This window comes from Clarias gariepinus, chromosome 15, assembly GCF_024256425.1.
Source record: "Clarias gariepinus isolate MV-2021 ecotype Netherlands chromosome 15, CGAR_prim_01v2, whole genome shotgun sequence".
NCBI lineage: Eukaryota > Metazoa > Chordata > Actinopteri > Siluriformes > Clariidae > Clarias > Clarias gariepinus.
This window is the reverse complement of record NC_071114.1, coordinates 10,113,360-10,137,753: the sequence shown is the minus strand read 5'-3', so window position 1 is coordinate 10,137,753 and position 24,394 is coordinate 10,113,360. Positions and strand designations below refer to the sequence as shown.

Sequence of the window (24,394 nt, the reverse complement as noted above, 5' to 3'; positions counted from 1 at the left end):
TTTTTAAATTTAAATAAAATGAAAACCAAAAGACTTTTAAATGACATATTTACAATATAACATAGAGAACATAAATGCTTAAACTTAGAAATATTACACTTTTATCCACTAACTGATCTCATTTCAAATTTGATGGCCGCCACAGGTCACAAAAAAGTTAGGACAGGGGCAACAAAGGACCGAACAAGCAAGACATTTTGGAATGATTAACTGGAAAAGTATCTAGCATCAGGTCTGTAATATGATTAGCTATAAGAGGGATGTCTTAGAGAGGCACAGTTTCTCAGGAGTAAAGATGGATAGAGGAGCTCCAAAAAAAAAGAACAAAAGAAGATTGTGGTATACGTTAAACAATGTTCCTCGAAGTCAAATTGCAAAGGCTTTGCAAATCTTATGATCTACAATGCATAACATTATTAAAAGATTCAGAGAAACTGAAGAAATCTATGTGCATAAGGGACAAGGCTGAAGACCTTTGATGGATGCCCATGGTCTTCGGGCCCTCGCACGACACTACATCACTCATCTGCATTTTTGTGTTATTGACATTACTAAATGGGCCAGGGAATACTTCCAGAAACCACTGTTGGTAAACACATAATCAGTCGTGCCATCTGCAGATGCCAACTAAATCATCATGAAAAATTATGAAAAAAGGAAGCCATATGTGAACATGGACCAAAAATGCTGTCGTGTCCTATGGGCCAAGGCTCATTTAAAGTTTTTAAGTGGAAAAGTGCGCTATGGTCAGACCAGTCCAAATTTGACATTCTTTTTTAAAATTATGGACGCCATGTCCTCCTTGCTAAAGAGGAGGGAGACATTCCATCGTGTTATCAGCATTAGGTTCAAAAGCAAGCAACTCTGATGGTATGGAGGTGCATAAGTGCATACGATATGGGCAGCTTGCATGTATTGGAAGGCACTATGAATGTTGAAATGTATACAGTATAAAGATTTTAGACGAGGTCTATTTCAGGGAAGCCCTTGTGTATTTTAGCAGGACAATGCAAAACCATATACTGTAACTAAGTAACAACCTGTAACTTGTAACTTTTGAGACCTGTAACAGGCATCAAATTTAAAATTGACTCAATTAGTGGATAAAATAGTAAGATTTCTCAGTTTAAACATTTATGTTTTCTATGTTCTATTGTGAATGGAATATTGACTCGTGTGATTTAAAAGTATTTTAGTTTTTTTATTTTATTCAAATTTAAAAACGTCCCAACTTTTCCAGAATTCGGGTTGTACATAGAAACATAGATAGACTAAATGCAGCGTCAAATTTAGTCCATAATATATATTTTGTTAACCCAACCATTCGGGTCACATGACTGTAATGTTCAGGGGTACAATTAGCTAACAAGTCATTGCAATCTCATGCAGTTTTAATGCAGGGACAAAATGGTGGGAAATAACAGTTTAGAAATGTATTTGGGGCAATAAAGTTCTTTATATTTTAGATATAGTTGTTTTGCTTCACTGAGAACAGATATAAGTTGGAAACAAAAACCACATTTTCCATAAAAGCTGAGGTAATTTCATTGTTTTTGTTGCTAGCTAGTTAGCATGCTGGATCATTAACCATCTAGCTCATAAAATTATACGGGTAAACACACCCCTGTGCTGTAAGTCATTATTTGTGTGATGTAGGTTAATAAATGAACCTGGAAGCAGGAAGTCAGAGCTTGGATTTACAGTTTGGAATTTCTACCTCTAACCTGCAGTGGGAGTAGCTAGCTAACTGTGATAAGTGGTGCATATTTTCCTGCTCAAAACAGCAATTTGTACAGTCAGGTTTATAGATAAACAAGTGTATGTCAATATGCTGATTAAGCTAAGGTTAGGGATAGCCCTAAGGTTAGGGTGTTTATGTTTCTTTATGTTGATCAATCTAGGGTTAAGGGTTAGATTTTAAAAATAGGGTCAACCCTTACCCCTGAAGGGGCTACCCCAAAGGAATATATAGTAGCTAGCTATATATCCAGCAAATACTGGATTGGACCCTGGGCACCCTTATGCACCATATTTAAATTTTGCACATAGCAAATGTATCACAAAGGCTAAACCCTACTTACTTACATCATTTTATCCTTACGGATTACCCATAAAGGAAAAAGCCAAAAGCACAAATAAAACAGCTACAAGAATTATTGACAAATGTTTAAACAGATTATAGTTGGAGACATGGTCTTTCAAAATATTTATGAGCTGAACTAAACAGATGTTACTACAACTATTACAAATACCCTTATCTATGAATGAATTTGGATTCAATTCCTAAATGTATTTAAAGATCCAAGTTACAGCCAGGTCAAGATATATTTAGGCTACGACAATATAAATAGTCGGACAGCAAAATGTAAAAAACAAAATTTTTGGACTGTTAGTGATTTTCGCAAGTAATTTTTCTTTGACAAACGGTGTTGTCTATAATAAAATTGTGTGTGAGAAGCTTTTTCTTTTTCTTTGTCTGGTTCCGTCCTGTTATGTAACAAAATTCATAGACAACAGATGGATACATGGATGATGCACAAATATGGTGCATACCTGTTAGATAGGGAGCTGTCATCGCGCACCATTGTGAAACTAAAACCAGTAGAAGACAAGGCTGATGATGCTGCAAACTGAAGCTTCTGTATTGTTCATAGGATTCTCATGATCTACAATATTTGTAATTAAAAAGGTTTTATGTAAAACAAAACACTTTTTTCTTTGATCTAATTTGCTGTCACTACCTTCTGTTTGACTCAGCATGAGTTTGCTATATTTTTATTAAAATTCTAACAAAACATTACTATAAATTAACACATCATCAACATGATTTATCCTTTGTGTCAGAATGTGGGATGTGGGGTTATAGCTTTTTGTGTAATCATGCATAATGCACACTTATATAACCCAAATGATTTTGACAGGATATTTTGGTCATTGTTCTTTTAACACAATTGCAAAAATATTATATTAGTTTGCATTAGTTTGAATTCGTTATTTGATTTTGCTGTCAAACTGTTTATATACACATAGTAGAGTTGGAGTACAGTGTATTATAGATATTTGGATGAGATATTTGGGGTCTAGCATCATGATAAACAGCAATTTGGCATGTTTCTATGTTTTCTCCAGTTCAACTTACAGTAACCAAATTTACAACATATTAAAGTATTTTTAACCCACAAATTTACATGCTGCATGAATTGGAATTCATGTGGACGTGTTATATTGCATACTTCAATTCATGTGTGAGAGTTGTCAGGTTTCATAATCGATAACCTCAAAAACCTGAAATGTTACTTTAAACAATTACTGACAATGAGTTAACTTTATGGATCTCAGGATTGGTGGATACCATGATGTCTTGGAACAAAGAAGTAGGAGAGAAGTTTATTGGATTCAAGTGGTAAAAACATTGACAAGGCTTCAATACAAGATTCAGTATATAAGGATAGCAGTTAGGCAGTGGTCATTTATTGTTTCCTTAAGTTTTTTAGATGGAAGGTAGAGGGAAACAAACATTTATATTGGTAACATTTGCCCTTTTTTAATGTATTTACTTATTTATTCCATTTATCCATCTAGGAACCTCTGTAGTCCATCTAGGAAACGTAAATGCGAGTGGTGATTACTATTGTATTTTATCCCATTTTTATGACTGTGGTGGTCAACATTTACACACACATTTACACACTATAGAACACCAGTTAACCTAACCTGCAAGTATTTGGGCCATGGAAGGAAACCGGAGTACCCGGACGAAACCCACCAAGCACAGGGAAAACATGCAAACTCCATGCACACAGACCCAAGGTGGAAATCGAACCCGGAACCTGGAGGTGATTTGTTAATTCTATTACTCTTGCAGTATTTATGGATTCTTACTTACTTACCTACTTATTTATTTACTGATTGATTGGTTGATTGATTGATTGATTCTCCTTTACCAGACTTCAAATTCATTGTGTGTGGGATAAACCTGTCTAGGTGATTTAAAAAAAAAAAAAAAAGCACTTATCCTTTTATCATTTAAACTAATTTTAAGCACCTTTCAGACTACCTTCATAGGGTAACCCTAACCCCAACATTGGGTTTTGACATCAAAACAATTGCAAAGTAGGATTTCTTAAGTAGGATGCAGCATAAGCAAAGTAAGATTTTTTATCTTTAAATACAGTACAGTGTCTTAAGTCACACCCTCATTTCTTGAGCCACACCCTCATTTTTAAATATTGAATTAAATAATGTGCAAAGATACAATTTAAATCGGTTATTTATGTAACAACCACAGCAGCAACCTTATTTCCCCTCTCGTCTGTTCAAACCACTCAGCAGTCAACATCACCACTGTATTAAATCACTGGCCTGAACATCTGCCATCATCTGCACCTGTTTCTCACTGTGAACGAAATTATGGCAGATGATCATAAATCTTAAATGATTCATAGGTCACTCTGTGGCATAACAAACAAAAAAATTTCTCTGAAACTGGTCTGATACAGGGGCGGGGCTAAAAATGAGAGTGCTTCAGGAAGCCAGGAGAAGGATTCTTCAAGCAGAATTTAAAGAAATGATATGTAGTATAATCAGAGTAAAAATTTTTTTACACATATCCCAGTAAGAAAGCTGGGTAGACAGAATACAGCACACACGGAGCAGATAGGGCCTTGCTCAAAGGCTCAATCAGTAGCAACTTTGTGGGGCTGGGGCATGAAACCACCCAACCTTCCAATCAATACCCAGAGCTTAAGCTTTTGAGTCAACACTGCCCTCTGTGTTAGGATTAGTGTTTTATTTAGTGTCATACTTTCCTCTATTTTAAAGACTAATTTTACCATTCCCAAGGATTGGTCCTCTTTCAAAGTAATAAATAGGGTAAAATTAACCAAGTAGACAACGGGTATCTTTTCAAATCCACTATAAAACTGAAAGTTGCGCTGAAAATCTAGTAAAAAACTGGCTGTGTGGCAATGGCTTTCAGCTACTGGAGCCATGGCCTGGGTCATCTCCAGAATTAAACTCAATAAAATGGTTCGACAATGGTGAATGCAGTAGGAGTCAAGAAACCATCTTCTGTACATGGTCTTCAGGATGCAACCAAGCAGGCATGAATTGTGCAAATGACACCAAAGTACTGCACACGTCTCTTTGACTTTGTGCCCAGCCGGATCCAGCTGGTTTAGAAGAATAGTTTAGAATAATTCTTTACTGGTTTAGAGGGACCCTCATACTGAATATTGTTGTTGTATAGCAATTTCTTTGCATAAAAACACATTATTATTATTATGAGGAGAATATGATAAAAAAAAAAACACAGAATTTCACTTTTGGCCACCATTGTATAAACAAGAAATCTTTTTGTAAAGGTACTTTACATTTTAAGGTACACAAAAAGGTATTTTACATCTTTTGATATAAAGATTTCTTAAAGATGGTTAGTTCACACATCAACAAACACCGATTTGTCATTATACATACTTTAATGTGAAGAATTTTAAGATAACCCAAGGGCATAGGCCTTGAACTGAATCTGAAGTTATTTTCTTTTAGGAGATAATGTGTGTTTTTAGAGATGACAAAAAAAGCAGCTTACTATATTTAAAGCAACACTTACAGTCATATTTTTATGCTACTGTAAAAAGTTTTTATGTGATAATTTATGCCTCACAGCTATTAGTGCAATGCTCATATCCAAGAACATGATCCTGAGACACTGAAAAAAAGACAGTGAGCTTAATTTGGAAATGGTTTCTGGCTATATTATTCTGAATGTTTGAAGAGAATGAACATCTCTTCCTTGCAATCACCACATTCGAGTAGAATGACAGCCAGCTAAGGAACAATCATAAATAAATAAAAAATGAATATTCTTGTTTTTTTATTTTGCAGAAATAGATGTTCTTTAGACAAGTTAAGAGGGAATGTTTGGATCTTGTACTGTATCTGCCATGCCCTCAGGGAGAAATTATGTTCTCTTAGATAATGAGACATGGTGGCAAACAGAAAAAATTCATACAGTTATATACAACTACTACTGTGTAGAATATTGTTCTTTTTTTAATTTTATTATGTTATATATATATATATATATATATATATATATATATATATATATATATATATATATACATGTAGACTATTGGCATAAATAAGACTGCACTTAGCTGACTTGTTTTCTCTTAACAAAGGCATATGAAAAATGAAAGTGCAAACAGCATTAACAGCAGAAAGATAAAGACATAGCTATAAAAAGTAATAAAAGTTTAAATGATATCACAATTTAATTTGGATTAACTTTAGTAGGTATGAACTACTCACCTTTATGCAGTCACAATGGTAAAAATAAAATGGTTATTTCATGATATTTTTCCTCCTGAGAGGTAACTTAGCTAAGAGGGGCAATTTTAGCTCTGCCTGTGCAGTGGCCTTTACAATCTCCAGATTCGAATCCACACACACACACAAATATATATATATATATATATATATATATATATATATATATATATATATATATATAGTGTGTGTGTGTGTGTGCATATATATGGGGACTACAATTTTCAGCATAGGTGCATTTCCACTGTAAGAGACAGAATCTAAAAAAGAAAAATCCAGAAATCACATTGTATAATTTTTAAACAATTTATTTGTGAATTACTGTGTCAAATAAGTATATGATCACTTGCTTATCAGCCAGATTTCTGACCCTCAAAGACCAGTTATTTTTCTTTAAAATAGTCCAGCTACACTCTGCTCATGATTCTAAATAAGTAGCACCTGTTTGAGGTTGTTAGCAGTCATAAAGACACCTGTGCACCCCACAATCAGCCAAAGTCCAAGTACATACATGGGGTATTAATGATGCAAAGAATGGTGAAGAATCAGCCCAGAACTACGCGGGAGGAGCTGGTCAATGCTGTGAAGATAGCTAGGAACATCGTTTCCAAGGCTACTATCAGTAATACACAAAGATGTCATGGTTTAAAATCTTGCATTGCACGGAAGGTTCCTCTGCTTAAGTCAGCCCATGTCCAGACCCATCTAAAGTTTGCCAGGGACCATCTAGATGATCCAGAGGAGTCATAGAAGAAAGTCCTGTGGTCAGATGAGACCAAAGTAGAACTTTTTGGTCTTAACTCCATTCGCTGTGTTTGAAGGAAGAAGAATGATGAGTATCATCCCAATAATACCATACCTACAGTGAAGCATGGGGTGTTTTTCTGCACAGGGGACAGGACGACTGCACTGTATTAAGGAGAGGAAGAACGGGCCATGTATTGTGACATATTTGGCAAAAACCTCCTTTCCTCAGGAAGAGCATTAAAGATGGCTCGTGGCTGGGTCTTCCAACATGACAATGACCCAAAGCACACAGCCAGGAAAACCAAGGAGTGGCTCCGTAAGAAGCATATGGACTATTTAAAAGCAAAATAACAGGTCTTATCTGGTTGATAAGCAAGTGATCAAATACTTATTTGACACAGTAATTCACAAATAAATTGTAAAAAAATCATACAATGTGATTTCCGGATTTTTCTTTTTTAGATTCTGTCTCTCACAGTGGAAATGCACCTATGCTGAAAATTGTAGTCCCCTCCATGATTTCTAAGTAAGAGAACTTGCAAAATCACAGGGTGATCAAATACTTATTGACCTCACTGTACTGTATATACACATACTACAGGCAATTTCAGAATGCAAAGTAACCCAACCTACATGTTTTTGGACTGTGGGAGGAAATCAGAGTACCCGGGGGAAACCCTCCATGCACACAGAGACGGGAATCGAGCCCAGACCCTGGAGGTGCAAGGCGACAGGGCTAACCACTACACCACTGGGCCGCCCTAAAAAGTGCTCTATGAATCAATATTTTTATTTTAACTTTACCTTATACTTGTGATTATTAAACAATTACAGTTTAGACATTGTTATTGCTGTCTGGACACCTGTGTATTATTATTGCCAATTGTATCACTGTTGTTGATCAAATTATTCTTCACTTACAGTGTAAAACATATTTAAATTTATTATTGGTCATTTATCCTGTTTAGTGTTTTCCTAGTAGCTACTGTGGCATACAACACCTAAATGCATACAGGATCCTCTATCCGCCCACATTGTTCTTCTATAACAATCTACTTGTAGCCTCTGTGCCACTGCCCTGTTTGCCTACAAACAAGAACCATAAACAAAAATTCAGTACGAATTAATTTTCTGTAAACCTGTCACTTGAAACTATAGGATGCAGATTTTGCTTATTTCTTCTATTTCCTTATTCTTTAAATGTGAACCCTCTGATCAACCTTTAATGATTGCAGATTTACATTGATCCTGTAGAGGGCACTCATTGGTCTTTTAAAAAGCAGTGTGGTATTTTGTAAAACATTTAACACTTCTACAGCAACTACTACCACTATGTTTACTGATGTGATTGTTGATACTAATTGGGAAATTTTAAACATAAAGTCACACTTAAAATATCCATATTTACATAAATATTACAAAAAATCCTGCTTTTAACAGTATAAGTGAATAAATAGGTCTGTTTAAGTAGTTAAACCTTGTAGGCCTAAGATTTAATCTAATCTAAGATCTCATCATAGTCTGAAAGAAAGGGGGTTAAAAAAAGAGATTTCAAAATAACTGTCAGGGGTGAAGGTCATGTTGGATTTGGACCCCATGGGACAGGACAGGTGACTGGGTTGTGGTGGGCTGTGATGGATCGACCGAAGGTACAACCAGGATGGGGATGTTCCCACATGCCCACAAACTCATTCAGTGTGCCTGAAGTTTGCATGTTCTATCTGTGCTTGGTAGGTTTCCTCCGGTTGCTCTGGTTTCCTCCCACAGTCCAAAGATATTCAACTGATGTTTACAGGTTGCCCATGCCTTGCATTCTGTCCTAACTCCCTTGAGATAACCTCCAGATCACCAGAGACCCACAGACCCCAAGATGAGAATCGAACCTGGACCCTGGAGGAGGAAGGCGACATTGCTAACCACTAAGCCACTGTTCTAGTGAAACAGTCAGAGGGGGAAAAAACAATTGCATACTTAAACAAACTTATTAAAAAAAAATAGCACATTAATTGTTGGTGGTATTTGTTAGGCTATACAAATTCTTGTATCTAATTAAATACTTCACTCATAATTTGAACATTCAGGCATTGAAATTATTATTTATAATAACACATTATTTGTTAGAAGTAGTGATTTCAAAAGTAAAAATAGTAAATTAGGAGGCGAATACATAATTTAAGCAAATGCACGCACGCGCACACACACGCGCGCCCCTCCCCCCCCCCATTCGCGCCCCCTCCCCCTCTTGGCTCCGCCCACAGCGTGGTATCTGCATGCTGTCACTCATGGGTGGAACCACAGCTCCGTGTCTCAAATCGCTGTAAGGGGCGCGTTTTATTGTTCGCGGATTCAGTGGGTAAAAAAAAATATCAACAACTTGTATTACATTTTTAAGCATGTCGTTCATACCCGGACAACCTGTCACCGCTGTCGTGGTAAGTCGTGTTTGATTCTGGCATGCAGAAAGTTTCAGGCTCGTCCCCAGTCAGGAACACTGGGTTAGCTAGTAAGGCATCAGGCTAACTTGTTTTACTTTCGAACAACAGTCGTGTAAAAACTATAAAACTGCCTTAAATACGGATTTAATTAATTGACATATTGGTCTTTTAGCTAACCTTCGTGTAAGTGCGCCATGTAGCTAGCCAAATGTAGTTTATTAAAGTTACCGGTCTGTCTCGTAGCTAGTAGCTGTGTTGTCTGATCATACAAACATGACTAATGACCAGCTCCTACATTACAGTAAATAGATTAGCTGAATATACAGTGCCTGGTGTGTTTAAATGACTAAATCAAACGATTTATATGACTTGCTAAGAAACAGCAGTTAGGATGTATGTTAACCAGCTAACCGAAGTTTAACGAGAGCTTGATAATTATTAACTCAGTAGGTCTGAGTGGGGAATAACCTCACTCACACTGAGGTAAAATACACAACATTGTTTATAAAGGGCTGTTCTGGCTCCTCAGGTGAACACTGGGCGTGGCTTATTGTTTCTAACTGACCTGCAGGTAACGTTAGTGTGTGTGCTTCCATATAAGGAGAAGCCGCACAATCAGCTCTGAGCTCAGTGTGTCAATGAGCTGCATATGAACACAGCTGAAGAAACTCTGCTTTCTGTGTATCTTTCAGCAACGGATCGAGATTCATAAACTACATGATGGGGATAATTTAATATTAGGATTCAGCATTGGAGGTGGAATTGATCAGGATCCGAGTCAGAATCCATTCTCAGAGGACAAGACAGACAAGGTGAGAAAGAGAGAGAGAGAGAGAGAGAGAGTGTGACATTTGTCTTGAACATGCATGCATGCATGCTGATGTTTTTTTTTTATTTTTGACCTGATCATGAAATGTTACTGCCTGCTTTTCCCTAAAAAATAAGGGCATTTATGTCACGAGGGTATCAAAAGGAGGACCAGCCGAAGTTGCCGGTCTCATGATGGGGGATAAAATAATGCAGGTAAGAACATCAGATGTATTCTGTATAAATGAATCATTGTCGAACTTTGATCACTTTTTGGCCTTTATGAGTTATATCCAGATCTGTAATGTGGAAGGAAGAGACCAGAGGACATTACAGCTTGAACATTGGATGAAAACGCTAATGCAGCACTGACATGAACGAGGAATGCATATTCAAACCAGACAGTCTAAGTTTTAAAGGCTATACGGTGGTCCCTCCTCATACGAATTTAATCTGTTTTGGTCGCAAATTCGCAAGGTGAAAATTCTCAAGGCGAAACGCATTTTCCCATAGGAAAATTGTTTATGCAGATAATCCATTCCAGGCACCCAAAAATATTACCGATCCTACCAATTTCCACATTATAATCATATTTTTAGAAAAGACATGTAAATGAAGTAAAATATGAAATAAATAGACATTAAAACTCACTTAACCTTAATTTATGATCCCTCTTGGCACCGGCTGTTTTAAAAACAAAACTGAAAGTGGCTTCTCTTGGCTTTCCATTGATGCAAACAAGTTTTGAACAGCTCCCCAGATGTACGCCCAACTCAGTTGGCTTTGCTTATTCGCTCATATGCTGGAAATACTTCGTATGCCAGTTTATACTTACAGCGCCCCTGGAGCAGATATGGTTAGGGGCCTTGCTCAAGGGCTCAACAGTGGCAACTTGGCAGTGCTGCAACTTGAACCCCTGAACGTCTGATCAGGAACCCTAAGCCTTAACCGTAACCCTTTAAGCCACCATTGGCCCCAAGGAGAATTTATCTCTTCCTGCATGCAGGCTTATACCACTGTAGCCTCCAGAATGACAACCACTGTGTGTTTAAAACTTACAATGTCTTGTCTGCATGGTCGTTCCTCATTTCTGTTAGTGCTGCATCAGCATTTACATCCAAAGGTCGAGCTGTAATGTCCTCTGGTCGCTCCTAGCCTTTCTTGGTACAGATCAGGGTATAAATATTGTCGGCAAAAAGTGTCCAGAGTTTCTTTTTTTTTTTTTTTTTTAAATATCATGTTTTGTGTTAAAAGTACATTGTATTTATCATTCCCAAAGTGTGTAATTGTTGGGGTGGCCACGAGTTAAGCTGTACTAGAAATTTAAATTATGTACATGTTATGTGTTAATATAATTAAAAAACGATGATGCAGCACTAACCCGCATGAGGAACTATTCAGACCTGACATTCTGTATTTAAACCGGTCATTGTTGTCCTGGAGGCTATACAGATGTAAGCCTGCATGTAGGAATTATTGGATTACTCCATGAGAATTTTTAAATAATTTTGTCCACCAGGGCAGCACAGTGCCATAGTTGTTCGCAATGTGGCCGCACACCTCCTGGTTCGATTTGTGCCTAAGGTCTGCGTGCTTGGAGTTAGCATGTTCTCTTCATCGTTGGTGGGTTTCCTCCCACAATCATAAGACAAGCAGATTAGGCTAATTGTCATTTCTAAATTATCTGTTGTATGTGGGAGTATCCTGGGGGATTCTATGATTGGCACCCTGTCCAGTGTGTCCCCTGCCTAGTGCCCAGAGTTCCCCGGGATAGGGTACAGGCCTTCCACAATCCTGTACCGTATAAGCGGTATAGTGAATGAGAGATTTTGTCCACCAGAGGCTGCTCTCATGTTGATTCTTGGATTTCTGTCACATACTGTACATACAGTAGACCCCCATGTGGGACGTATGTTACTAGGCACAGCCTTAAGATCAATCTTCTGAAATATCTATTGCCAGATTTATGACCGGTTACTGACTGTAGACTTAAAGAGAGAGTGCAACATCTGGGACAATTTAAAGGACATTTAACCTGTCAGAATGGTTGGATTGCTTTTAACATCTGAACACAAGCCAGATGTTTGTGAGCTTTGATCATGCTTTACTTTATTCATTTAGCTGCACATACATGAAATATTTCATTGTCATTAACATTAACATGATTCAAAACACATGGGAACGTAGAGATCTTGGTAATAGTAAATCAAATGCAAACTTAGAATTGACAACAAGATAATTTATGGTACATGTGATAAACCCTGACATGTTTAAAAGTTCATAATCCATCTGTATAAAATAAAACACAATGTAAATGTTTATCCTTGCCCTTGGCCTTACAAGGTTGCCCTTACAACATGGTTTGAAAATAATAAATTAGTAACATTCATAACCTACAAAGGCTGATGTGTGTGGACCGGTCAGCCAGGCAGCCAACATAAAATGCTTGATTTCAGTGTAAATTTCTGTCACATTAACTCAGATGTGAAATTTGCATATTAATCTGCAATAAAAAAAATCTGTTCCACACATGGTTTGTATACACTCTACAAAGTTGCATTTGACTTAACCTGCAGACACATTCAGAAAAGACAAACTCAAGCTATTTCCAGAGTCTTTTATTAAAGTTTCAATGTGCTGAAATGTTTGCATTAGCTAAACCAGACTAAAATTCTGTCAGGAATCTGAGGTTATTATGGGTGCAGACTCAGTAAAAACTAAACAGTTCAAGAGTGAAAAAGTACTAGGTGACTCACGTGTCTGGTTTTAGTGAGTTTGTGCCCATAATTGCTGACAGGAAGGGAACATAATGTGGTCTTCTGCTGTTGTAGCTCATCTTTCCCAAAAATGTATTATTTTATTTTTGGTCCATGCTGAAATGCTTTTATGCTTATCATGGGTGTAAAGAGTGATTATAATTTCTACATAACTTAAAAGACTTTAAGATGCAGTTATTTGTTTAATTTGTTTTAATAACAGTGTATGAGTATTTTTACATATAAGTAAGGAAGCTTGGGTCAGAGTTCAGGGTCAGCTAGGATACAGCGCCCCTGGAGCAGATATGGTTAAGGGCCTTGCTCAACTTGGCAGTGCTGCGACTTGAACCCCTGACCGTCTGATCAGGAACTCTAAGCCTTAACCCTTTAAGGCCCCAAGGAGAATAATTTTTTCTTGCATGCAAGCTTCTACCACTATAGCCTCCAGAGTGACAACGACTATGTGTTTAAAACTAAGTCTTACTGAATGGTGGTTCCTCATTTCTGTTAGTGCTGCATCAGCATTTTTATCCAAAGGTCGAGCTGTAATGTCCTCTGGTCACTCCTAACCTTCCTCCATAAAGTGTCCAGTGTTCATTTTTTTTCTTTTTTTAAATATCATGTTTTTGTGTTAAACGAACATTGTATTAATGCTCCCCAAAGTGTGTAATTGTTGGGGTGGCATCGAGTTAAGCTGTACTAGAAATATACATTTTTGACATGTGTTAATATAATTTGTTGTTAAATTGTGTGTCCATATTTGTATGTAAAACAGGTGAATGGCTGGGATATGACCATGGTGACTCATGACCAAGCCAGGAAAAGACTAACGAAAAAGAACGAAGACATCGTCCGGCTACTGGTAACCAGAAAATCTCTGGAGGAGGCAGTCAGACAGTCCATGATGCACTAAGAGAACTCACTATTGAATCACACGTTTATGAATGACCCGTTTTAGTCGTTCTTACACATTTTGTAACTTTTGATATATAGTTTTTTCAATCAATCCAAAGAAAAACTAAATGTTTGTCTCATAGGATTTACTGTTTTTTTTCTTCATCCAGAAAGAATCTAAAGATGTTTCATCTTTAAATTTAAACTGACAGCATAATTTAGTAAAGTTTGTAAAACATTATCACTTTTTTGTACACCTTGTACTTGCATTCCATAGGGTTAGTTTGACAGTGCATTATTCCAAGTCTTGCAATGAAAATGTCCACATGATCAATCCCCCCCCCCCCCCTCCCCACCCATAGATGACAAGAGCTGCATGTAGGTTTATATCAGTTAATGGTTTCAATTGTGTTTTTTTATGATCTAGAATGATTCCAGTTATGATATTTGTCAACCACAATTAAAAGACCACTAACATTTCCTTTTATATGTTTATATGCTGTATTCATCCATACCTGTTTGTCTACTTGTCTGTGTTTTTGTTGCCAAAATCTGCTAGATTTTTTTTTATGTTATTTCAATTTTACTATAATACACTACACTAATAACTTCCTGTATTTTGTAAGACGACCATGAAAGCCTTATTGTTGCTACATAATAAACCTTGATTCGCAGGAATTCTTACACTGTTTTGTTTATTGTCTTTAATAGACTGTAAAATTGGTTTCCACTTTTTACAAAAAGTAATTCTTTGAGTGACATGTCCGGTTCGTTTCAAGCATTGTTTGTTTTGTAGTTGCTCTGACATAATACACTGCTTAGCCTGCTAATAAAAAGTCACCACCTACCTTTAATTAATTACTTCTGTGATCAATATGGATTCATTTGGCAAGAAGTTATTTAACCCTAACTAATGCAGCTTCTCATTTCCTAAACAATCATATCAGAAGACTTGGCCTGTGGTTGTGACAAAAATTATTGGCCTGCATCAAGCAGTATTGAAACCTGGAAGGATTGTGGTGAACCATCATCTTTGAAGCTTTTTTTTTTTTAATGATCAGCAAAGGTCACAAGCATTTGATATTAAATCATAAAAAAAAACCAACACCTAACTATGTTTAATAGTAAACGTAAGAGCATTTCTGCATACACAATGTGAAGAGCGCACTAAGGATTGGGACTAAACAGCAGTGTAGCCTTAAAAAAACATTTATCGTTAAGGCTAGTTCGCTAGAGAGCATAAACAATGGATTGTGAAGCAATAATGAAAAAAGGTCATGTGGTCCGGCTCTCACATCAATACATGATCATGAAGAGAAATTAATGTGACTCTGGAATAAATATTGTGACATTTTGCATAAGCTTATTAAAATGATGCATGCCGCAATCAAACCAAAGGCAGTGCAGTGAAATGTGAGAGCGTGACTTTTTTTTTTGGCCAGGCAATGTATAAGTCAAGAGAATTTTAAGGAAAATGAGCAAGTTAGCTTCCTGTATGGCAGGGAGATGTGAGAGAGAGAACATAATCAGGTGACATTTCAAAGCATAAAATCTATTGCCTGACCTTTTGCTGTTTGCTCGGTCGGTTGAGTACAGCGATAACTTCACTTTCATCTCTTAATTTAGCCTTTAAGCATTTTCCTTTTATCTCATGAATGTACTCTAAGTACATTACTTTTGTCACTGCTTTATATACAGTAGGTAATTAAATTAATTGTAAATTCTTTTTTTGGATACTAATAGAATGGTAGTTTGATTATGCATTTCAGTGTCATGATTTTGTTAGGCCAGCAATATACTATATATTATTTCATACTGGAAATAATAGCAAAAACTGTATAACTGGTTATAAGTTTTGCCCTCACTTCTCCAAGTTGATTCATCATATAACTGCAAAAGATTTACTAGGAGGAATGAGTCAGCCTCACTAGTTTCATTGACTCAGTCTGGAAGCATGATGATAGAAAATGGCTGTCCTGATGGTGAATAATACAACTTTTGGCAAATCCTCAACAAAAAGGAGTTCACAGTCTAATACAGTGGAAAAGAGCTCTGGGACAATATGGCGTCTGGGATTCAAGAAAGGGTACCGATAAAGTCAGGGTCAATTTAATTCAATTCAATTCAATTTTATTTATAGCGCTTTTAACAATGGTCATTGGTTTAAAGCAGCTTCACAAAAATGAAAGAAATTATTTTTTTTTATTTCAAAAAAAAAAAAAATAATGATGATAATAAATTGTGTATGTGTGAGAAAAATGTGTCTAGATAATAATGAAATGAATGCATGATGAATGAAATGTCTCTTATGAGCAAGCCCAGGGTGACGGCGACAGTGGCAAGGAAAAACTCCTGAGATGGCAATAGGAAGAAACCTTGAGAGGAACCAGACTCAACAGGGAACCCATCCTCATTTGGCTGATAACATTTAGAGATGATATGACATTATGTGTGTTATGCAGGTGAAAGTTCAATATAACAGAAATTCTTTAAATTAACAAGAAGTGCATATACTTTACATTGTATATTAATGTCAAAGGCGTATAAGACTTATGAATTAGACTTATGAACAAAATCGGACTTATGAACTAGCTCCAGGAACAGAACTTGTTCTTAAGTCAGAAGGTGGTGGCACGGCGGCTTAGTGGTTAGCACTGTCCCCTTGCACCTCCAGGTCCTGGGTGGGTTTCCTTCGGGTTCTCTATTTTCCTTTCATAGTGCAAAGACTTTCAGATTAGGCTAATTGGCGTTCCAAAAATGCCCGCAGATGGTCATCTGGACAAGGAACTATCAACTCACTTCAGTATCCTTGCCAAGTATCCTTTCGTCCCGTGGACGAAATCTACGAAGGCCTATTGTGCTATGGTCCATTAAGTCATGAAGAGTCAGACACGACTGAACAACTAAACAAAGTTTTTTGTGAATAAAAACTAACATTTACAAAAAAATTACAGTCCGGTAAGGAGACTCTTACCCACAGTAAAACATTTAAATGGTGTAAACTGGTTAAATGGTGTAAAGAAGGCCATACATCTGTGAATGATGATACCTGTGAGTCATTCTTATGTCATAGTCATTCCCATGAACATTTAAGTGAGGGGAACATCTGATCCTTGAAAATCAAAAGATAACTTGTCACCCACTTGCAGAGGAGACACATCTGTCTGTGGGAACTGTACACACAATCATTCAACACCCTTTGCACATATAGGAACTATGTTAGGAAATCTTGCCACATCCCCCATACAGTCCTGACCTCGCTAAAAGCGTTTTCACATGTATGGCTCCTAAAAGGAGTTCCTGAAAGGCCAGCGCTTTAGACGCCAAGAGGGAAACCAGTCATGGCTCTGGCGTACTGAAAAAGCTTTCTGCATTGATGGTATCAAAGCACTAGTAAAAAGCTGGGGTACGTGCATTAGTGTAGGAGGGGATTATATAGACAGATAAAGGAAGTTTTTACTCTCATAACGTGTTCTGTTATTCTGCACAATAAAAAATCTGGTTTGACTTGAACACTGCACGTACAAAGAAATTCTTAAGATCTTTCATAAAACCCCCTTTACACATTTATTTTTAAACACCACATATAAAACACATAAGAAAGGAGGAGGATAAATATTGCAGTTGATGTGGCAAGAGCTATATAAAGTATACATATTGTTCATTGTATACAATAGGTTCAGGATGCAGTGCATGTAGTGAAAAAACAGATATTTTCAGTTTGTATTTGAAGTGTGCATTGGGGTAATATTGCACTTGATTAAGTATGTGTGCATTGCATTTAATAAATTATTTCCCATCAACATACAGTACAATATAAAGTAGACACGATTAAGAATTACAAGTGAAGTAATCTAAGTGGTGTGAAGAGTGGTGTTTGTAGTAAAGTAACTGGTTCAAGATGATGTACAGGTGGAAAGTGATGAGTCTAAGATGATGTGGATGTGGAAGGTGGGTGTGTGGGAGGCTGGAGGAGTTCACGGTCATCACAACAAGCTTGGACCTTAAGAGACACATAGGTGGGTTGTCATGGCAATGCAGCTCATAGCATGTTTTCTCAGTTAATTCAGTACCGCTTAATCATTTGCATATTGATTTCTTTAATTTGTATCTGTTCATATCAGTATTCATATGATGCATTTATTTCCCAACAATATCATTATGCTTAACTTCCTCAAAGCCAATTTGCTGCATATAAACCTGTGAAAGAATGGGAATTTCACTTGTATGTGCATAAAGGTCCACATTTTGCCAGCTGCAATTAATTCGCTCTGCTTACTCCGGCCAACCCATCTCCTCATGTTTCTCCTCCTCCTCTTCCTCTTCAGTCTACAAACAGAATATTAACCAACGGTGTTGCAGCAACCAGTTGCTCTTTTCACCTGGAGGATGCTTAAGCATCTCTTCCCACACAAACCTACACATTTCTCTTTTTCCCCCAAGTCAGAATCAGGAACCAGAGTCAGATGTTACAGAATTATTAGTCATTGTAGGAGGAACAAGCTGATATAGCATGACTTTCTGAAACGTCTTTATCACTCCTACTTCTGCTGATTTCTCATCACTTACTGGTGCATCGATCAGTTTAGACACGGTAAGTAATTTTTTTTTATATGGTGCAATTAAAAAACTTAAAATATGCACATTGTTCTATTTACAATAGGATAACTATTAATGCAATGAATCTTATTCAGTTGCTGTACCTTGTAGAAAAATTTGTTAATATAATTTGTATGGAGAAGTGATAGATGGAAAAAATGAGGCAAGCCTCGTTCACAGAGTGTGATGTGAGTATATACATATATATATATTGCACAGATCTGAGATATTATTATTATTTTTATTATCATCGTTCATTTCAGGTAAAGTCCTCTAAGTCTTTCCATCATGTGGTGATTAAAAGGTCACGGTGCCACTACTGGCATCTAAAGTCGCTGCTAAGTGAAAAAAACAGATTTTTTTTTTTATGTGTGTGAGAAAATTATTTTATGATAATAACTACTGAAATTATACCAGACTTAATTATCTAAGTAGCACATTAAATCAGGGTATTAGAAATAATCATGGTTTACCTTTTTTTCTCCATGCAGAAACAAATGTCTTGATCCAAGGTCAGGATGTGCAAGTCGTTCCTGCGCCGCAACACCTTTGTGCTCTTTACCGTGGCAGCAGTTGTAGCCGGTAAGAATGAACCATTAACATTAAAAAAGAAGTTGAGCAGATGCTTAGTGATGTTGATTTGCATTGATGAACCCTGAACCTTGTAATATTGCTCAGGAATCGTGTTGGGATTTGTTATGCGACCACACAACTTAACCTTGAGGGAAATAAAATATTTCTCCTTCCCTGGGGAGCTACTGATGAGGATGTTACAGATGCTTGTCCTTCCACTCATTGTGTCCAGTCTTGTTACAGGTACATGGATACAACAGATGTAGTTCAGTGTTGTGACAGAACTGTAAGCTGGTTCGAGGCATGTTTAAGCTGTTCTGGCCTTCTCTCTTAGCTTTTGTAAACAGATGTAAACTGATTTGATTCAGTTTGTAATTAGAAAAGAGTTCTAGTCTAAACGCTTTCCATGTGTAATAAAGTTTACGCCATTTTGCCCCCTTTTTAGGGATTTCCTCCTTGGATAGTGGAGCTTCTGGAAAGATGGGAGCACGAGCTGTGGTTTACTACATGGTGACCACTATCATCGCTGTGTTTATCGGTATTGTCATGGTGATCATCGTAAAGCCGGGAAAAGGCAACAGAGACAGTCCAATGTCCTCTACTGGGAGTATTGAATCAGTGCAAGCTGCTGATGCCTTTCTGGATCTTATCAGGTGAAGAGACACACCCATATGTACAGAAGGGGATTAACGCCACAATAATCGATGTATTTGAGTTTTGACTTTAATCAATATTTATATATAAAGGCAAATAGGTATAATAATTAACTTTTTTTTTTTTACTCCTTTTACAGAAACATGTTTCCTCCTAATTTAGTTGAAGCTTGTTTCAAACAGGTATGGGATATATGATGCTTATATATGATCACTAAGGTAAAGAAAAACATGTGCAATTGAAATAAGTAAAACTTATTTGTACATGTCTTCTATTTTTTTGTTGAGACAGTACAAAACGATTTACAAGAAAACAGTTTTCACCAAGGACATCACTATTTTAGTCAATGTGAGTCATGAGACCAATGCCACCAAGTTCATCCAGGTTGGAAATTACAGCACAGTCCTGCAGACCATACAGGAGACAGTGGAGGAGATGATTCCAGTCTCAGGCTCCTCTAATGGGGTTAATGCTCTTGGTCTGGTGGTGTTTTCTGTGTTCTTTGGCTTAGTGATCGGGAATATGAAGCAGCAGGGCCAGCCGCTGAAGGAATTCTTCGACTGCCTCAATGATGCCATAATGCGCTTAGTAGCAATCATAATCTGGTAGGTATTCTGGTTAAGTAGGAATAGATTATATGTGACACATTTCTTTTGTCTTCCACTAAGTAATAAACATCTTATGCGTCCTATTCACACATTCTTTAGGTATGCACCAGTTGGGATCCTTTTTCTAATTGCTGGAAAGATCATGGAGATGAAAGATCTGGCACAGGTTGGAGGGCAGTTGGGCATGTACACCTTCTGTGTCATCATTGGTTTACTCATCCATGGTCTCTTCATTCTGCCCTCACTCTTCTTTCTGATTACTCGAAGAAACCCCTATACATTTATCGGTGGTCTCATCCAGGCTTTGGTTATGGCCTTAGGAACATCTTCCAGGTAATTAGGGCATTTCCAATATTTCCCTTAATGCATCTATTATGTGAAAAACAGCAGGCAAGAGGGCACCTGGACTATGGTTGAGAGGGCAATGATACTGCACTTTCTGTAGCACCAGGTGGCACTATTGCAACAAACATGAGAAGGACTGAGTGCATAGAGCCAGGAGTAATTGCAATGACTGAGATGGAGACTTGGACTAAGTCTCCATCTCTTGGAGTATAATCCAAGGCCTGGAACTATCAAAAAGACGGTTAAGGTGGGGTTTGAGAGAGAAAGAGGCTATAGCAGGGACATAGTCTTGACACATAATAGAAGGTCCCCAGTAAATAGAAGTCATCACAGACACAGGGGACACGTCACAGACTTGGGATTTGACCAGAAGACCATACAGTAAACTTGTAGTTATGTAAGGCATCTTATTGTTCTAAAGATATCACAGCCATGCTGGTAGTCAGTACAACTGTTGTACTCTATAACAGCACTCATTGAATATCATTGAACACTATGATGTGTGTGAACGAAGCAAAATGTTATAAAGAGCTCTAAGCAAATAATAATGTTCAGCAGTTTTTGTGCAATGCAACACATAATCTGCTTTTTCTGCAGTTCAGCCACGCTTCCCATCACCTTCCGTTGCTTAGAAGAGAACAACCATGTGGACAAACGTGTAACGCGGTTTGTTTTACCTGTGGGCGCCACCATAAACATGGATGGTACAGCTCTGTATGAAGCAGTGGCTGCCATTTTCATAGCCCAAGTTAATGACATGGACCTGAACTTTGGACAAATCCTTACCATCAGGTAATAATGAATTATTCCAAATAAGAATGGTTAAAGTCTTGTTGTTTCAAAGGTCGTTATGTTATAGTGCTACATCAATATACCAATTAGCCATAACATCAACACCACTGCCAGATAAACTGATTAACAACAACAAGCTGCTGACGGGATCATGAGCACTCAAGTCTCCCCCATGGCCATGGGGATCAAAGTCCAGAGCATCTGGTCCAATCCCACAAAAAAGCTATTGCAACACAAGTTGCTAAAGAAATGTAAATTCTGAGCCACGATATAAAGGAATCGGAACATCCAGCCCATCACAGCCTGGCAGGTTTGACCTTGCAGGCAAAGAGCCCAAAAGTGCTGACCCGACCTCCAAATTCCCCAGATTCAAGGATTGTTGGGATCCATCTGATTCACAGAGGACATATCCAACAACCCCCAAAGTCCTGCTACAAGACACCAGAGGACATCCCCAAAGGTACTTTGGAGCCATGCCCCAAGCAGATAGTGCTACCCATGTGGCACAACAGGAACCCAAATCCTAGTTGGTTTAAATGGTAATGGTTTTAATGTTATGGCTTACTGGTGTGTTTCGAATATATATATATATATATATATATCTATATCTATATATATATATATATATATATATCTATATATATCTATATATATATATATATATATATATATATATATATATATATATATATATACCTAAACACTTTTTGAGAATTCCTTTCAATATCTTTCTTATTAAAATGTCATTTTCCAGTATCACAGCAACAGCTGCCAGCATTGGAGCAGCAGGTATTCCTCAGGCTGGTCTGGTAACCATGGTGATTGTATTGACATCTGTGGGACTGCCCACCGAGGACATAACACTCATCATTGCTGTGGATTGGTTCTTGTAAGTCTTGACTAAATGTCACATTCAAGCATGCGGCTCCAGCAGAGAGCACTCTTGCAAAAGGTTATTGATACATAATGCAGGCAGATGATCTGATAAAATAAGAAATGTTTTCAAGCCAGTACGGTGGCCAATGCACCAAATATAGCATGCATCTTGTTATGGATGCAAAATCTCAAATCAAATTTCGAAATGCCTTGAAAGCAAGTCATGTGTTATCTTTTATTGAGAAGATCTGTCTGTGTGTTCGTGTTCAGGGATCGTCTCAGAACCACTGCCAATGTCCTGGGAGACTCCTTAGGAGCTGGTATTGTGGAACATCTGTCACGAAAGGAACTGCAGAACCAGGACACAGATATTGGCAACACTGAGACTGAGGAAAACAAAAAGACCTATAAACTGATCTGCCAGGAGGATGACTGCCTGGGACACCAAAACAGTGAAAGTACAATGTAAAAAATTATAATAAAGATAGGCTGCTTGGAAGAACATCTGAAAACATGTTAAGGTTGATTATAACATATTAGTATAATCAAAAATAAATAGGCATGCCACAATGTAATTAGAGGTCAAATGTGAGTAAATGTTCACCCTTACAGAAGTAATATTACATACCATAATTCTACACAAATCTTTGGTCGATAATTTCTAGCCATTATTTTCAACACAAAGATCCTTCATCATGTTAAATTGTACGTAGTAATATAGGGCAACATGCTAATGAACCTTTTCTAGTATTTAACCTTTGGAGGTTGTGTCTCAACTCTTATTCATTTTACAAAATGTTTCCACTTTAATATAGGCCTAATTCTATGTAATACAGTATGTAGCACATTATATATTATGATTTTAATATTCCAGGGTAATCTTTTACATGGCTATCCAAGCTTTCAATGCTAAATGTACACTACCGCTCAAAAGTTCGAGATCACTTGCAAATGTCTTTGTTTAGTTATTTCTTTCCTACATTCTACAACAATACTGGGGATAAAAAAAATAAACTATGAAATAACATGGAATTAGGTAATTATGTAACAATAACAGTCAATTGTTATTTTAAGACACAGAGGTCAGCCTTTCTGGAACAGTTCTTGCAAAACAGTATTGTCAAGTAAATTTGCAAAACCCATCAAGCACCATGATGAAACTGACCCAGCACAGGAAAGCATGATCGAAACTTACCTCTGCCGCAGAGGAGATGTCATGTAGAGTTACCAGCCTCAAAAATCAAAAGCTGTTATAAAGGCTTTACAGATCATGAGTAGAAGATACATCTCAATATTAACTGTCTAAAAGAAATGATTGCATATTTTGAACACCTTCAGCATTGCTTTACAGTGTAATTTATTTTTTTTTAATCAGGAATGACCATGGAGTTAGAAAGTAATCCCGGTTTTGAGCGGTAATGTACATGATATGTAGTGCCTCCTGAAAATACCTAACTCCTGTAGACTGGCAATAAATAACGTTGGACAGTGTAAACATGTACATACTGTATGTATAAAAGAAGAGTTTGTTTGCAAAACATGCTAAATTCTTTTTTTCAGGCTGTTAATAACTCACTCACTCATCTTCTATACCGCATTATCCTGTATTCAGGGTTGCGGGGACCTGGAGCCTATTCTAGGAGGCTTAGGGTACGAGGCGGGGTACACCCTGCACTCTATGCACACAGAGACGGGAATCAAGTCTGACCGGGAATCGAGGTAGCTCAGTGGTTAAGGCATTGGACTACGGTTCGGAAGATCCCAGGTTCAAACCCCACAACCACCAAGTTGCCACTGTTGGGTCCTTGAGCAAGGCCCTTAACCCTCAACTGCTCAGATGTGTAATGAGATAAAAATGTAAGTCGCTCTGGATAAGAGCGTCTGCCAAATGACTAAATGTAAATGTAAATGAACCTGTGCAAGGCGACAGTGCTAACCACTACACCACCATGCCGCTGTTAATAATAAAATGTTT

General features: G+C 37.3%; 2 protein-coding genes across 5 annotated transcripts; both read left to right on the top strand.

Annotated features, from left to right (window-relative positions):
- The first annotated feature begins 9,355 nt into the window (after positions 1-9,355).
- Positions 9,356-14,656, top strand: tax1bp3 (Tax1 (human T-cell leukemia virus type I) binding protein 3). The gene is made up of 4 exons (XM_053513406.1): positions 9,356-9,512; positions 10,208-10,327; positions 10,461-10,538; positions 13,854-14,656. The coding sequence occupies exons 1-4, from the start codon at positions 9,474-9,476 to the stop codon at positions 13,989-13,991; spliced, it is 375 nt and encodes a 124-aa protein (XP_053369381.1). The 5' UTR covers positions 9,356-9,473; the 3' UTR covers positions 13,992-14,656.
- Positions 14,657-18,535: 3,879 nt separating this feature from the next.
- Positions 18,536-22,908, top strand: slc1a6 (solute carrier family 1 member 6). 4 transcript variants are annotated; one of them, XM_053513166.1, is made up of 10 exons: positions 18,536-18,566; positions 19,063-19,153; positions 19,250-19,387; positions 19,590-19,797; positions 19,938-19,980; positions 20,090-20,403; positions 20,506-20,739; positions 21,349-21,543; positions 22,298-22,432; positions 22,690-22,908. In XM_053513166.1, exons 2-10 carry the CDS (start codon positions 19,090-19,092, stop codon positions 22,886-22,888), a joined length of 1,530 nt encoding a protein of 509 aa, XP_053369141.1. In that variant the 5' UTR covers positions 18,536-18,566; positions 19,063-19,089; the 3' UTR covers positions 22,889-22,908. The 4 variants fall into 4 exon arrangements, with proteins under 4 accessions (XP_053369141.1, XP_053369143.1, XP_053369140.1 ...); XM_053513168.1 differs by lacking the exon at positions 19,250-19,387 and having other exon boundaries at positions 18,547-18,566; XM_053513165.1 differs by lacking the exon at positions 18,536-18,566 and having other exon boundaries at positions 18,940-19,153.
- The last annotated feature ends 1,486 nt before the right edge of the window (positions 22,909-24,394 follow it).

Excerpts from the sequence above, each read along its gene's own strand:
- tax1bp3 (XM_053513406.1), top strand. The coding sequence starts at position 9,474 with ATGTCGTTCATACCCGGACAACCTGTCACCGCTGTCGTG. Across the intron at positions 9,513-10,207 it reads AACCTGTCACCGCTGTCGTG|CAACGGATCGAGATTCATAA; the intron begins GTAAGTCGTGTT and ends TGTATCTTTCAG. Across the intron at positions 10,539-13,853 it reads TGGGGGATAAAATAATGCAG|GTGAATGGCTGGGATATGAC; the intron begins GTAAGAACATCA and ends TATGTAAAACAG.
- slc1a6 (XM_053513166.1), top strand. The coding sequence starts at position 19,090 with ATGTGCAAGTCGTTCCTGCGCCGCAACACCTTTGTGCTCTTTACCGTG. Across the intron at positions 19,798-19,937 it reads GCCTTTCTGGATCTTATCAG|AAACATGTTTCCTCCTAATT; the intron begins GTGAAGAGACAC and ends CTCCTTTTACAG. Across the intron at positions 20,404-20,505 it reads TTAGTAGCAATCATAATCTG|GTATGCACCAGTTGGGATCC; the intron begins GTAGGTATTCTG and ends CACATTCTTTAG.